We start from the raw sequence: 16,081 nt of genomic DNA on the forward strand, positions 1-16,081 counted from the left end.
GTGGTATCAAATACAAATAGAAAACAGGCTAGCATATTGACTTGGAAAACCACACATTAACATTTTTTTCTATTATATCTTCATTCATTTTGTTAAATATTTCCCAATTAAATTTTGTTGCCTGAGGTAATATGGCCAATGTATTTTAAAGGCAAGACTCAAACCCATATCTCCCTGCCTCACTCTCCATCTATTAGGCCACTTTGCCTCTTAGGACAAGAATTCTTATTGCCATTTGACAAAAGAAGAAACTGAGGCTCTGCGAGATTAAAAGGCTCACAGTCACACAGCTAAGTGTTAGGTGGGATCCAAACCCAGTTCTTCCTAACTCCAAGTTTAGGACACTGTCCATTAAACCACATGTCCTCAAGATTGTAATCCCTGCTCCTCCTCACTACTGAGCCCCAGCTTCAGGCCTTGGGAGTCACTGCCTGTGGCTCATAAGACAGAGATTCCATTTACTGTCAAAATGATGCTGTACATGGCGGCTGAGCTCTAGAGTCCAATAAAACACCACAATACTTCTGGAACATTCTATTTTAAATTTTCCATTGTTGGCTTGCTTGGCAATCTTACCCCAGCCTTCTCTTTACTGACAAAATATATTCGGATATCCAAACAACTGTCTTATAAACAGAGGACAGAAACTGAGGTGGCTCACTAGTATGATCTTCAAGAATCCACTAATTAGAAACAGGCTAATCCTTTCTTGAGTGAGTCTATCCCCTCCTCCAATCAAATCTTTCTACGTATTTAGTCAGGATAACATCAGAGAGTGGTCTCTCAAAGGAAGGAGGTTTGCTTGAGATTCTTGAGCTAATTTACATGGTGCCTGCTACAGAGTGGGTGCTTACTAAGTGTTTACTGACTGACTGATTGACTTGGGTCACTGTGGCAAGCCAGCATGTCACCTTTCTCCCTGTTTTCCCAGAACCAGTTCATTTATAGTTTTGGCAAGAGCTCATTTCAAAAAGACAGAGATCCCCTTGTCATCAGAATACTCTAACAATTACTTACCTTTAAATGTTATGTGACACAAAAATTTTAGAAGCCTACACCAAAAGACAAAGTATGGATGCCATGCTGACCCTCAGCTCCAAGACCTGATTTTTTACTAACCTAGGTTTTCTGGCAGACAAGAAGCAGGGTAAAGTTTTTCTATCACAGTTAACCAGTCTTTGAAAACCAATTCGCCCAGCTCATGGAGATCTCTGTAAAACCTGACCGGCAGCCCTTTGCTAATGATCTTGGCTTTGAGCTCACCAATCCGCCGTTTCTCATATTCCTTCTGCCGGGATAGCGGACAGGTAATCTTTCCCTTTTCCTGTTCTAATGCCTTCAGTAGCATGGCACCAGTTCGAAAATAGTAATACTGAAACTGGGAAGCATTCATAAAGGCCGCCTGGATCACTTCCAGCTCTGTGAGGCTGCAAGTGAAGTTCTCCAGAACCCAAGGGTAGCCATTGTGAGCTGCAACATACAGGTTCTTTTCTACCTTGGAGAGCCCTGGCAGGTCAGGGGTCCCAGTGGGCAAGAAGTTTGCATCCTCACGGAGGAATTCTCCATAGGTCTGGCCCAGCATGCAAAGGAAAAAAGGGAACGAGTTATTGATGTAGTCAAGGCAAAGTTTCAGTTGCTGGGATTGCAGGCTACAGTACTGCCTATGAAAGTTAGGACAGAGAGGGTCATGAGCCTCAGATGCTGGCCACCTCAGGTCAATAGCCTTGAAATATGTCCCCCGGGAATTGCAGAGTTCATTAAGTTGGGGGAAGATGTTGTTTGCCAAAAAATCTCTTTCTTCTTGGAAATCCTTTATAGTGGAACATACATATGGCCGGATGGGGGTCTGAGGCTTTAACACAGACTGAGGATTCCTCTCCATGATTTCAATTGGCTTCTGAAACATTTCACACGGCTCAAAAACTCACACAGTTGGACTCAGATGAAATGCAAGGTGACTTGGCTCTTAGGTGTCAATGTTTCTGAGACATCCCCCTAATAACATTTGGTGCCAGCAAAGTTAAGCTTCTTTCCCAACATAGTTCATTTCTTGCTTAGCAACTTATAATCAATAGAGAGGTCAGAGTTGAAACAACCTAATGGAAGCAGGAAAGAAAAAATACATTTATTTTAAAGATTATTAAGTAACCTGTTTTATTCATACCATTCATTATACCTTCTATCAACTCCTTCTGCTCACAGCAAAAACATAAAAATGAAACCTGCTCAGAGAGCAGGCCAAAAGGGAGTTGGTCAGCTACATCAAGAATTCAGAGCTGAAACCAGCAACTTTCACACCCAAAATGAGAACAGCTGTGGGATCAGGTCTCTCAACAGGGGATAAACTTAGAGATGAAGTAAAAATCATGGTTAGGGAAGAGGAAACAAGGGAAAATGGAGGATTGAAGCAAAGGCTGAGGGTGCCTGAAAAGAGTTGGTCAGACCATTATAAAGTCATGATGTCCATGACACGTTCTACATCTTCCCTTGTTTGCTGAGAATTCTCCCAGATGAGCTTCTAGAAAATGTGTGACATTCACAGACAAAGCACATCGAAGTCTACACTGCTCTAAGACAAGGAGACTGCTTTATGATGTTTTCTCCTGTGCTCCCCATTACTACATTTCAAATCAGTCAGTCCACAAGTGTTTATTAAGTGTTTACTATGTGCTGAGAACTGGGCTGAGCCTCTGGAGATACAAAGAAAGCCAAAAATATGGTCCCTGCCCTCAGTAGGATAGCAAGGATTCTCTCTGGTCTTGCTATCCCAGAGTCAGGCAGCCACATCTCCTTGGAGTCCTATGGGGAAGTGTCTCTTCAGAGGTCTCTTCTCTATCATTATTGGCTTGAGTCCCCATTCTAGATGTGCTTCCCCACACACACTGCTAGCCACTAGTAATCAGTCCCTCAGTTCTATTTGATCAATTTGCATGAATTAACTTTTACAAAGAGATATTTATCTAAAAGATGCAGCAGGAACAGAAGTATAAACATGTCCCTCCCAGCAATTCCAAGGTGTGCTATCCTACTATACCACCTTAGTCTCTGGAGACAGTGTTTCTACATAATATTAGTACCACCAAGTTCACATCCAAATGGGGCATCACTACCAATTGCTGCAGGGCTAGCCCCAGGAGGTCACTCCTCTTAGCAGAGCTGGCTGCTGAACTGGCCATGGACTTGACTCCTAGACTCCCAAATTCCCAGGTGGCTCAATCTCTTGACCTTTCAAAAGTCACAAGGTCATAACCTGCAGATTAATCTCCTTTATATTAAGAGAAAAACAGAGAACAAATGACAATGCAAAGTGCCATGGCCCATTTTCATGAGGTAACGTTGGCATAGGTGGGGAAAGGCCTCATGAGGCTCCTCCCTTCATAGTCCTGTCACTCACTAGACACCGTTGAACAGAAAAACTTCAGCCAAAGAAATTGGATCAGAGAGAACAAGGTCGATCTGACTGATGCTTTTCTGAAGGCACCCCCAGCTCCACGTCTACAACTGCAGCCCATCAACGCGGCTGCCATTCACCACTGGTGAGCAGGCCACACAGAAGGTCGAAGCATACTCCAAAGCCTCTTTGAGCACCCCACACATGTCATTATGACACTATCAGACCAGGGCTCCCTGACCTCTCCCACAAGGAGGCATGAGCCACTCAGGTCACAAAAGGAAGGGACCACGCTGTGAAGAGCTCCAAATGCCAAGCACAGGGCTTCAGAGTGGCCTCTGGATGTAATAGGGAGCTTCCCGATGTTGTGTGAGGGGTTAGTAACACTTAGAGAAAGACGATTTAGCTGTACTGGCCTACGTACAATACAGATAATAATACTCCGGGAACTTACTACCCAGCCATGCCCCACGTACTCAGAAGTCAAAACCACAACTATCTGGAACTAAACTATGAACCCAGAAGCAAATTGGAAGAATAAAAAAAACCTCACAAGCCAGGAGTATAAAATTTTGCCGGAAAATGTATACCTCAGAAATAGCAAACACTACCAATTAGGGATCAAATGACTGCTTGGTTAATTGTCTAGACTTAACAAAGTGATGAAGAAAATATTCAAAATGCAGAATCTACTTAAGAGTGCATTGTGGGTACATTTTTTTATAAGACAGCCAGTTGTTAAACACATGCCAGCACAGAGTCGGAAATAGTCCTTGCAAAGTCCGAGAACAGTATTCATCAGGAAAGGGTAGGGAACCATCCTCAGGTCCTGTGCTGGGCCACTGGGCCAGACCAAAGAGAGGCTTCTCACAGAGAGCTTTCTGTCCTGGAGGTATCTGCAAATGCAAACAACAAGCTCTGCCTGGGATGGGGGTGGTTTTCTTTTTTAAGCATCTGAGGTGAACTTCATTGAAAGGGAGTCTTTAAAGCAGGAATTCCTTCCTGTAGGATAAATATTTGAGCACAGTTAGAATTAAGATCCATAATGTTTTATTTAGATCTCAGTGGAACACATCAGCTTCAATATTTATCATCATTATGTAGCTGGAGACTAGGACAAGCCCTCCCAGCTGACTGGTCAGAACCTACCCCCAACCCCTCCTCCCCTCTTAGCAATTTACTGGAAGAATCTGGTGCTTCCAAATTTCTGTATTCAAAAGCAGGCTCTAGTCCAGTTCTTTTGGGTCTACCCTTTGATAACTCTGGTGGCTATATTAAAAATATGCAGCATGTTGTTGATGCCCAGACTTTCTGAGCAGCAATTTGGAATTAGGAAGAAAAGTGTCCATACTCTTTGACTCAGTTATCCCAATAGTGAATAAATACCCCCAAAGAAGTGAAAGATAGAAACTAAGGTACAATATATGCCAAAATAGTCACAGCAGTACTTTTTCTTCTAGCAAAGAACTAAAAACCAAGTCGGTACACATTGATTGGGGAATGGCTGAAAAAACACAGGTATGTAAGGTATTATAGTACAGTGGATAGAGAGAAGACTTAGGTTAGAGACCTGTGACATATGAAAGCTATGGGACCATGAACAAGTAAGTCCCTTAAGCTTTAAGGGCCCCAAGCTTTTCCTTGCCTTTCCTTCCCTTCCCAAAACCTTAAACCTACTGCACTCTGAAGTCCATAGATTAGATGGCACTAGGCCCCTGCCCAAGCTCCACTTAAGGGCTATTTTCTGGACCCTCTTGGCTAACTATTGCTGTTTCCCTCCTAGCCTGATGTAGTTATTTTTCTTTGCCTCATTAAAGGGGCCATCCCCTGGCTACTTCTTAAACAGGCCTATTCACTGAATGGGCATTACCTCACCCTAAGTGAGTACCTGAACAGATCTTGGCCTAAAGGGGCCAAGGTATCCCACTGCATCCTGGGCGATCTCCAGTTGTCCTGATGAATATCTGGTTACTGGATTCAGATAGCTCCAGAGGAGAAATGCAGCTGGTGACCTTGCACAGCCTTCCCTCACTCAAAACAAAGTCAAGTGCAAGTCATGTCATCATTTCTCTAATGGCATGGTCTTCTTAGGCAATGAAGGATGAACACAAGGGCCCCAAGCTACTTGCTAAAACTGTAAGTTGTCTAACAACTCTTCTCTGGAGGAAACCAATCTGGCTGAACTCTCCCTACCTTCCCTTCCAAACAACTTTAAAGTAATGCCTCAAGTCAAATTTTGGAGTAGTGAGCCAACAAAGGGTTGGGGGTGGGACAGTTTTTCAGCCTCAGACAACTTAAGAGATGGCCAGGAGAGGTTTGTGACCCTGGGGTGGGCACAAGCCCAGAGCACAGCGGGAGCACTAGTGCTGAGCCTCAGAGGTAGATGCTGCAGTAGCAGCAACAGCAGCTTCAGGAAAGCTCAGCCAAGAGACAGTAAGGGGATATCCAGACAAACAGAAATAAATACCCCAGGCCCATTTCTCAGGGAGGGCAAAAAACAAGGATCAGGGAAAGATTTTCCTTCCTCTCTCACTGATTTAGTTCATAGCATCCAAAAAGAGCAGAAACAATGGCAGGAAAGAGACTGAAGATCTCAGCAGTTTCAAAGACAAAAGGCAGCCAGCCTTCCAGATGGTAGTATAAACTAGTAATCATTTAAACTACTTGGTACTAGCTAAGAAATAGAGAGTTGGATCAGTGAAACAGGTTAGGCACACAAGACACAGTAGTCAATGACTATAGTAATCTACTATCTGATAAACCCAAAGACTCTAGCTTCTTGGGATAAGAACTTACTATTTAACAAAAACTGCTGGGAAAACTGAAAAACAGTACAACAGAAAGTAGGCAAAGACCAACATCTTTCACTATACACCAAGATGAAGCCAATATGGGTACACAATAGATATAAAGGCAAGAATATCAAGGAATTATGAAAAGAAAATGTGAAGGAAGGTAGGCTAAAGGTACCAGATCTCAAACTACATTATAAAGCGGTAATCATCAAAATAATCTGATGGCTAAAAAACAGAGTGGTGGATCAGTGGAATAGATTAGGTACACAAGAAACAGTAAATGACCACAGTAACGTATTGTTTGATAAGGCCGAAGACCCCATCTTTTGGGACAAGAAGTCACTATGTGACAAAAAGTTCTGGGAAAATGATTACCTCAGTAAAGTACTAGGAGGGCAGGTTCTCTGTATGAGAGGGAAAGGAGGCTGGGTGTGTGTGTGTGTGTGTGTGTGCGTGTGTGTGTGTGTGTGTGTGTGTGTGTATGTGTGTCCGTCTGTCTGTCTGTGTGAAAAGTCTGAAGAAAGATGAAGTTTTCGAAGTGGGAGAGTACAATTAGGGAAAACTAAAAGGATGCCTTGACATTAGGATGCCCAACTGAGATTAGATTACATAAATCTGGTACGGATATAGTGAGTTCGCCTGCCTGACTTTCTCCAGCATCAAAGGAGAGGAGGTCAATGATGGGGTTTGCCAAGGTACAAGCAGGGCAGGACAAGGGTACAAGGACTCAAGAATAGGATTGTGAAGTAAGGAATGGCAAATATGAGAAATTCAGAGAATCAGAAGATTTCCATGAAAACAAAGACAAACATTAGAACAATATACACAATGGTAACAATGTAATGAAAAGATCTGGAAAAAACCAATGAATGTCCCAGACAAGACCTTAGGAAGCATCACTCCCTCCTCCCAGAAAGAAGGTAGGAAGTTAATGGAGAAGGAAGTCTTTTGTTTGTTTTGATTTGGTTTGTTTTCTCCTAAGAAATAAGTATGATGTAAAGACAAAGGTCATTCTATAAGATGTATCCTTTTAAATAACAAAAAAGAATTGAGTTTAAATTTGCAGCCAAGAAAATGTGGGTCTGACCACTATTAGCTGTGGGATCCTGGGCAAGTCACTTAAATTCACTGTCTCATTTTCTTCAGCTATAAAATAGCCAGTATATACTAAGCACTTACTAAGTGCCTGGCACTGTGTTGGAGCTGGAGGAACAAAGAAAGGCCAAAAGCTATGGTACACCTACCACACTTGCCTCACAGAGTTGTTGTGAGGCTTAAGCATGACCAGATAAATAAGTTTATTTGCAAAACTTAAAATGCTACAGATTTACTTCAATCAATCAAGCTTTTATTAAGGGCCGACTATGTCTCAGACATTGTGTATTTTAAAATCCAATCTCAAGCCCTTGTAGCCATCTCATAAGGGACTGTCTGATATACTGAAAAAGGGAACTGGGCAGAAAGTCAGGAGACTTTAGTATTTGTGCTAACCAATGCAGCCATGATCTCTCTGAATTCTTCTGCGCAATAAGGTTGGACTGGATAAAATCCTATGATTTTGTGATATGAAAAACTTAAACTTAGCTGACTTTATTTCCTAAAACAACCCTATTTTCTGTCACATTAAAAATACAATATCTCCTTAGAGAAAGTACCTAAGGTGATAGAAGGAATGAAATTCAGATCAGGCATATACCTGAATTATAGATTCAGGATATGCCTAATTGTCTCATTTTAGGGTCTGGTTAGGTGAGGATGAGAAAAAGGAATGGATTTTGGATTTAACTTCCTTCTGAAAGAAGCAAAATGAATTGAGGGAGCACTGTGCCTGGGAATGAAAATTGAGTCTTCGATGTGAATGACTCAAGAGTAGGAAGACCTGTAAGAAGAGGGAGCAGGAGAAAGAAAAGAAAGTGAAGGGTTTGTCTCTGGACCTTAGGAAGAGACAATGAGAGCTAACCCAGATGCCTCCAGAAATCATTTATGTCCCTGATCTGAATTCTGGACTGGACATTGTTAATTTACGTACAAGGGCTATCTGAGGTCACTTCTCCAAGCGGATATTATATTTTTAATGTGGAGGAGAACTAGAGTTGTTGTATGTAATAAAATTGGCTATGATTCATAGATTGCTGCACCTTGAAGACCACAATTAACTGTTAAGACTTGGCAAATGTTTATTTTCCTTATTTGTTATTTTATCTCCCTCTGTCTTTCCCCATAGCTTTAGTTGTAAATTCCTTAAAATAATGTTAAAAGGTTTTGTGTGTGATTTTAGGGGGGGTAAGAAAGGCAATGTGGAATAATGAAAATGCTGTAATTGGGGCCAAAGGACTCAGTTTAAATCCTACCTCAGCTATTTATTACTAGTATGACCTTCAGCAAGTCTGTAAAAAAAAAGAGTGTTAGTCTAGATGACTTTTAAATGTTTCTTCCAACTCTTTATCTGTGATGTTGTGAGAACAGAGGAAGGAAAGGCCTCTGTCTTCTTTCTAAGCAAAACTGGGATGTCTGAGAACTAGGTTAATGGCAAAGGAGGTACAGGGAAGAGCCAAGAGGGGAAGTCACATCCTAAGGCTCATTGTTGGGGTCACAAAGCACTGGAGACTTGTAGGACCACGTCTAGATTTCACAGACCTGTACTTGAATGAGAGTTCCCCTTATTTTGAGGGAAATCTACCTTCCTTTGTACTCTGCCCAAGTCCCTAGATCTAATCAATCATCTTACAATGACATTGTCTTGGTTTTTTAAAAAAAATTTAAAGATTTATTCGGTGATTCGTTTCTTCTTCTTCTTCTTCTTCTTCTTCTTCTTCTTCTTCTTCTTCTTTTCTCATATACCTTCCAACTTTATCTTCTTGACTGACACTGAACTTTCTGCTCTTGTTGGTTTATCACTGTTCTCGGTTCAACCAAATTTCTTGGATTGTTGCTATTTTCCTGCTGAATCATCAGATTGGGGGAGGGAGGTGTGGTTTTGACCTTTTATCTTCTCTGTATATAGGAGAAGGTGCTGCAGCTTTAGGAGACTGAACTTTAGCATCCATAACTCCATCCACCCACACTCCACAGCATGTGAGTCTAGCTTTAGTATTCACTTCCTGGAGTAGAGATGGGGGAAATCTTCTTACTTGGACTATACCTCCCCTTCTGATGAAATTATCTCTGGGTGCTGTAACAATAACAGAATGCTCTGATATTTCAAAGCTGCATAAGTCTTTTATTTGGTTTTCAGGAGCCTTAAATTCAGACATTTTAGCAAACCACAAGCATGTGTGGAATCTGAAATCAACACAACAGAAGAATCTTCTTCCCAGTGGCGATGATACCACTAATGGATGCAGTTTCAAGTTGGTAGGTGACTGTCTTGCTTATTATGACAACTATATACTTCTCCTCACTATGTGAGTATTTTTTTCTCTATTTTTTAGGAATGTAGATCCTCCTTCAATAAGGTTCCATGTTTATCACAAACACAAATTACTCCATCTTCTCCTCAACTGATTGCCCCTTACCAAAGAATTTCAGGCAATTTATTGGGCCAGGATGATAGAGCAGTACCCCAATGTTCTATCATCTTTTTCACACCATAGATTGCTTCCAGTGACTATAAAATGGTTATTTAAAGTCCCTGCTGACAAGGAGGCAGCATGGCATGGTAGATGAAGTCAACCACAGGGGTCTGTTTCTCACTTGGGCTGGGCTCTATGCACACCACACACCTTAAAAGAACCTGCTTGCAGCAGCCATATACCTATCCTATTTCTTTCTGAGGAAGAAATTATCAGTCAAAGTCTTTGATTATCTAAGAGTCTGAAGTCTGAACGAAGATGAAATCCAGTCATAGCATGCAGAGGCTCTGGGACTCCTCCCCAAACCTCCATGAACACTGGGTGCCAAGAGACTGAGTCCAACACTTCTCCTCCAGGCCCCAGGGACAACCCTGAGGGGTGTCTTAAAATGCAACAGCTCATGAGCCCCTACTGCTGCACTTGCCCACATGGTTATCAATTGGTATCAATTAGACAGACAGACTTAGCTTTTAGAAACAGGTGTCTACAAGGGTGACACACTGGATACAAAACTACCCCCTCAAAAGTCTGTGGTAGACAGTTCAGAGGAAAGTGGGCTCAAGCTCTGAAGACACACACGGCAAAGGGGTGACTCACAGCTCCTGCATGCTGAACACAATCTCCTCCTCTTCATGGGCACCCATGAATTTCCCCTTAGGCACAATGCAGATTTTCTGTCAGGTTCCTTCTAGAATCTTGAAGCTGATTTTTCTCATGCGTCTAATATGTTCTCGACTCCTGATGCCAATATTGCTATTCCAGGGATGCTGCTAGGACCCTGACATAAAAAGCCCAAATCCTCCAACCCTCCCAATCCTCCAAGCAAGGAGGAGACTGAGGGCTTTTCTCCTCTCCCCACCACCCACCCCAGAGGCTCCTTCTCTGTGGTTTGGCTTCCAAATACTCAAATGGATGGCTTCTGAACCGGCCTGCTAATTTATAGTCAACCCACAGGACATGACCAAGTTTCCTCAACTAATACAAACATGCATTCTGTGTGTGCGTCTCTCCTGTTCAACCAGTGGCTTTCAAGGAGATATAATTAATCAAGGACTTTTCCCCATATCCTGTCTCAGACATTTCCCAGCTGTATAAACCTTGGTCATCTACCTCAGTTTCTTCATTTATAAAATAAGAATAATAATAGCACCCACTTCTCAGGACAGTCTGGAGGACAAAATGAGATCACATTTGTGAAGTGCTTAACTGACAAATACTATTATTATAATATTTATAATATTGCTTTTCATAACAATCTGTGAAGCACGGAACCATTTAATAGCCAAAGAACATAGTTATGTGATTTCATCATCAATGAGAATTTTAGAGCCAGATCAGGGTGTCTGATTTTATGTAAAGAGGCATGTGAATAAGTAAGTAAGAATAAATACAAGCTGTGAACAGTGAGTTTTGTTGTTTGTGGTTGGTTGGTTTTCAATAAAAGATCCTATCACAAGGCAAACAAATCCTTACCATTTGAAACCAGGTCACTAGGACCTAGAAACAGAATCCTGACCACCTCTCTTTGGAGGTGACCCAGGTCATGGCAGTGACTTCTAGACCTCTCTACCTAGGGACTATTTTATTGTTCACATGATAACTCTGCCTTTTCAATCGGAACTAAAGGTACTAGGAAGAACCAGCATAAGAAAATGGTATATTTCTGAATAGCTCAAGTCCCTCTTCTAGCTCTACTTCTACAATGTTCTCTTCATGAAGTTTTATCTTTTGTTAGGAACATGGCATTAGAGATGACACCTGGTGAAGACATCTACCTGAATAGGAGGCCATCTCCCACACTTACTCCAGAAAGTCTAAGGTTTGCACCAAACTGAATAATGATCAAGAAATCCAAAGAAAACTATTACAAGTGGTTTAGTCCACCCAGGACTATACAAGAGGTCACTGGACCTTGGGAGATATAGGAAAGGAAGCCCCTAGTAAAGCCAATGGAAGCAGAGGCATCCTCCCAGGGTGACCTGAGACAGGAGAGGGAGGGGTAAAGTCTATGAGACTGTGTCTGCAGCCAGCAAGAGCAGAGGGCTTATCTGGGAAAACCATAGGCTGGTCAGAAAGCTAAGGACTCTGCCTACTCCCCAGGGTATCCTCCAAGGTTGGAAATATTCTGGCTCCTCCCTTTCCCTTAGTTTCCCTGGATTCCTTCAACTCTGCTAAATCTCCCCTCCTTTTATAATTCCCCCAGCTGCCAAAGCCATCCATCCTCTTTCAAGCTGCCTTATTTAAACACTATTGGAGCATCAGAAGATGAGCTCCTGCACAGCAGAGGTTTTTGCCTCTTTGTAGCTCAGCACAGTACCTGGCACACAGTAAGCACACAGACTTTAGCCAAATGTTAAGTCTTGTTTTCTGACTTCCTCTAAATTTGTTGGGAATCTGAGTGCCTACTTGGGTGCACAATTGGCAACGTAGGCACTTAACTGGATCACCTGTGTACTGGTCCACAGTCCTTACACTGAAGACTGTAAATTGGGGATGAGGAGGATGGTCTTGGAGTTAAGAGAGAGCTCTAGAGTTGGTATTATTTGCAATCTATGTCTGATCATTTGTTTAACATTACAGAAAGCATTTGCAGCTGTCAAGATGCTACTTTTTAAAGGTACCAACCCACTACTAGCTAAGAATCAACCAACTGAGCCAGCTTGACATTGCTAATATCAAAGATGAAGCCCAATAACAAAATAATACAATGCTATCTGTTTATAAGTGAGAGGCAGCAGGCCTAGTAAAGAGAGAGAGCAGGCCTCCAAGCCAAGGAGCCTTGGATTCAAGTGCGTCCTACAACACCTACTTGTTAAGTGACAAGTCACTGAACCACTGAGGCATCTCTTAAAGACTCTAAGTTGAAAAGAACACGCTGACCTGCATTAGCAGAGGGAGTTCCCTACACCAAGGAAATCACAAGTCCAGTCTCCCTCCTATATTTTAAAATTAGTTCATAATTATAATTAATGTTTCTAAATCAGGAGTTATTAGCATTGAATTAAAGCAAACTCCCATATCGAGAATGGCAGGGAGAACGGCTAGGTTAATTTCACTAGGAAGGTGTGGTCAACTTCAAATGCCTCAACATGACTCAATACACCAATTGCTAATTTTTAAAAATGAAATACAAAAAAAATACACCTAATGCTAAAATTATCCTGAACCTCAATTTAATTCTTAATTATTCTGCAGGCACTTCAGAATCCCATATAGTCTTAAGGTTATCAGTATGAATTACTGACCATCATTGTATGGCATTAACAACGAATATAAAAAGTTGTAGGGAAAATAGCTGAAACTATATGGACCCTATTCCATACCCCCCCCCAAAAAAAAAAAACATATACACCCTTTCAGAAGTCTGGCAGCCAAGAATTTGTTTATTTATTTCTATTTCAGCTCCCCCTTAACCAGTTAATCTTCTAACCGCCATCAAAAGTCATCATACATTGGTCATCTCAACATGAGTCTGGAATGGGGAAATGGAGCATTAGTGTGGTGTAGGCAGAGGGTGGTCCAGAAAAGACAATCAAGAAAATAGTGACCTTATCTCCACGCTCTAGCTTCCACCCCATTTGGCTATTGGGTAGAGAGAGAAAAAATACACAGAAAAAAAGAAGAAGGGTGGGAAGGATAACGTAGTTTTTGAAAGGAGAAAAGGTTGCGAAATTTAACACCTTAAGGGAGTTGAGTTCACCCCTAGGATGGAGCCTAGGAATAAAGGAAATTCTCTTCCTTCTTCATCCCTTTATGTTGCAAGACCCCTAACTTAAGGGCTTGGAACTTCAAAAAACACACTGATCTCTCTCTTCTGAGGTCCATCTGAGCCATCAGTTGGTTATCATTACCAACTGATACACATGCAATGCCTTTAACTGGACTAGCCAGTGAACGTACCTCAGAATCATCTTTGGTAGACTTGCCACAGAGTATTAACCTCTGCTAGGCTGCTTTTTTGAACTAATTCCTACTGTCCACTTGTTTATTTAGCAGTCCTTTCTCACCAAAGCTACAGAACACCAGTGTTTGCATTCCATATGAACCAAATCACAATTATGAAAATTTAATCCTTATTTTGCATATTCTCTCAGACACAGTTCATGTGTTACTTAGTTTTGCTGAACTGTTTCCTTGTTCTTTCTTTCTAAAATCTTGTTACAAGGGAAATAAGGCTAGCTGGGTAGAGAATGGGAATGTTCAGAAATGAATGGAACACAAAAAATACGAATAAACTACAAAAAAAAAAAAAAGCCTGGCAAAGGAAGAAGCTCAACAGACATGGATTGAGGCTTTTTAAAAAACTAAGTGTGCTCACTAATAACAAATACAGCTAATCCAAGCAGAGGTAAACAGTTTACCACAATGAGTCAACAAACAGGAACCACAAACAGGTGACCTACTGGCATTCTAATGTCATACTTGTAAGAAATTACTAAAAAGCTTATTTCCCCTAAGGTCCCATGTAGTAGTGATAGCTTACAAAACTAAAATGAAGGCATTATTTTTTTCAAAAAAGGGAGTGCTAGAAATATATGTGGGTGTGTAATATATGTATGTAAAATAAATGTATTTTAAATATAGATAAAACTCTTCCAATTATTTTCTATTTATCCAGTATCATAGCTTGCTTTGTATAATTTATCTACACTCTGTCTCTTAGATCGGAAACTCCTTGAGGGTAGGGATTATCTTTTGCCTCTTCTTGTATCTCTGGGAGTTTACTGGAGTGCCTGAAACCCAGCAGGTGCTTGTAAATATTGATCGATCAGATGATTTCCTAAGATTAGGAATTTGTAAAATGTTTCTAAGGAGAAACCCAAGATGTTTCCCCCAATTTAGTAACTGATGGCCCTATCCAGCAAAGGTGCCTGTGAAAGAAAATAAGCAACGTGTTTCACTTACCAGCTACCGAGGAGTTAACACTACCTCATCAGCTTCATCACAGGTTTTGCTTTCAAATGCTCTGCAGGTGCATCCTCTGAGCACTCATTTGGGACTTGGCTTCCTCCTTCTGTGTCGTCTAATTTGGACAGTTCAGTTCACACCGGTCCCCTGGGTCTGGTACAAGGTGAGGGGTCATAACTGTGATGGAGCAGGTACTGGGTGCTGCTGGAAGTCTCGCCCCCTCCCCCCAAAGGTCACTCCCACTCCCATTCCCCCTAACTGTGACCAAGAGAGGAGATGAAGGTGAGCTGGGCCCTTGGCAAATAATGCGGCTTCAGGCTCCCCAGGGCTCAGTCAAAACTTAATTTACCTAAGGGATGGTTACTTTCCAGGAAAAGTCTTTGTACCTGAGGTGGTGAGCTTGGGACAGCTCACAAGCACAGAATTTCCCTGAGACTGGAGGGAAGGTCACAAGCCCTCTCCTTCCAAGCGAATCTGGGAGGGTGTCACAGACTTCTGGCCAGGGGACATGAAGCAGCTTGGACATCAGGGGCTCCCTGCATGCTGTGGGAGGAAATGACACTGAGATTACACAGCTGACCCCCTTTAAAGGAGCTGTGTGACCTTGGGGCCAGGCCTGGGCCGATCTGGGCCTCAGTTTCCCTTATCTGTCAAGTGACGGGCTCTAGGCTGCATTATCTCAGAGGTCCCGTCTCAGCCCTGGATCTATGCTCCTAGCAGGTCACTTTCCCTCTTTGGGCCTCAGTTTCCTCATCTGTCAAGGGAAGAAGTAAGATTAAACCCCTGCGGGGACTCTTCCACCTTTACATCCAGGACTAAGTGACTTATATAGAGGGTCAGGTTAGGAGGAGGGAGGAGGGCAAGAGGGGCAAGCTTCATGCTTTTTTATCTCTGCCCTCCTACCCCAAGCCGGGCTCCCAAGGGCAGGGGCATGCGCTGGGGGACCAAGCTTGGAAGGGTTAGAAGGCCACGAGAAATCAGAGTACGCACATGGTTAGCCCAGGAGGCAAGCCCAGGCCCTTTCCCGGCATGCACCTAAGTGTAGTTCTGGGGACATTGCATGCTGGGATATGTAGTTTCTCGCGGGGTGCTCGGCTTCGCCCCGCCCCCCTCCTCCCTCCTCTTCGGTCTCTTTGGGCACTAGCTCTTCGAACTCCTGAAATTCCTGTTTCCCGAGAAGCCACCCGCCCGAGTAGCCTGCGGCAACCGGGGCAGGGCTTACTTGGGGCTAGCCGAACTGGGAGCCTTATACGACTCTCAACGTATTCTTCGGGGGAGGAAAAGCGAAGAACGTGTTGCCATGGACACCGTTTCCCTAGTAACGGGGTAAACGCGGTCGAGGAAGGTTTAGAAGTGCTTCCGGAGCGCGACTTCACCCCAAGGAAGGGGAGAGGGAGGCTCTCCCTGAGCTCGCG

At 42.7% G+C, this 16,081-nt stretch overlaps 1 protein-coding gene and 1 pseudogene across 8 annotated transcripts in view; both read right to left on the minus strand.

The window, feature by feature from the left end:
* The window catches only part of LOC140534585 (putative tetratricopeptide repeat protein 41), a 72,081-nt gene extending 56,023 nt beyond the window's left edge, over positions 1 to 16,058 (minus strand). For 5 of the 8 annotated variants that reach the window (XM_072655768.1, XM_072655767.1, XM_072655766.1 and 2 more), the window contains exons 1-4: positions 15,889 to 16,058; positions 15,053 to 15,209; positions 14,664 to 14,819; positions 1,120 to 2,096 (exon numbers count right to left, since the gene is read on the minus strand). In XM_072655768.1, the coding sequence (XP_072511869.1) occupies positions 1,120 to 1,906 (787 nt within the window). In that variant the 5' untranslated portion in view covers positions 1,907 to 2,096; positions 14,664 to 14,819; positions 15,053 to 15,209; positions 15,889 to 16,058. Of the gene's footprint in view, positions 1 to 1,119; positions 2,097 to 14,663; positions 14,820 to 15,052; positions 15,210 to 15,656 lie in introns of all 8 variants that reach the window. The other 3 variants (XM_072655762.1, XM_072655764.1, XM_072655763.1) reach the window with 3 other exon arrangements.
* LOC140532050 (p21-activated protein kinase-interacting protein 1 pseudogene) lies at positions 2,108 to 10,402 on the minus strand (annotated as a pseudogene).
* Positions 16,059 to 16,081: the final 23 nt, after the last annotated feature.

Source organism: Notamacropus eugenii, chromosome 3 (genome assembly GCF_028372415.1).
Source record: "Notamacropus eugenii isolate mMacEug1 chromosome 3, mMacEug1.pri_v2, whole genome shotgun sequence".
Classification (NCBI taxonomy): Eukaryota; Metazoa; Chordata; class Mammalia; order Diprotodontia; family Macropodidae; genus Notamacropus; species Notamacropus eugenii.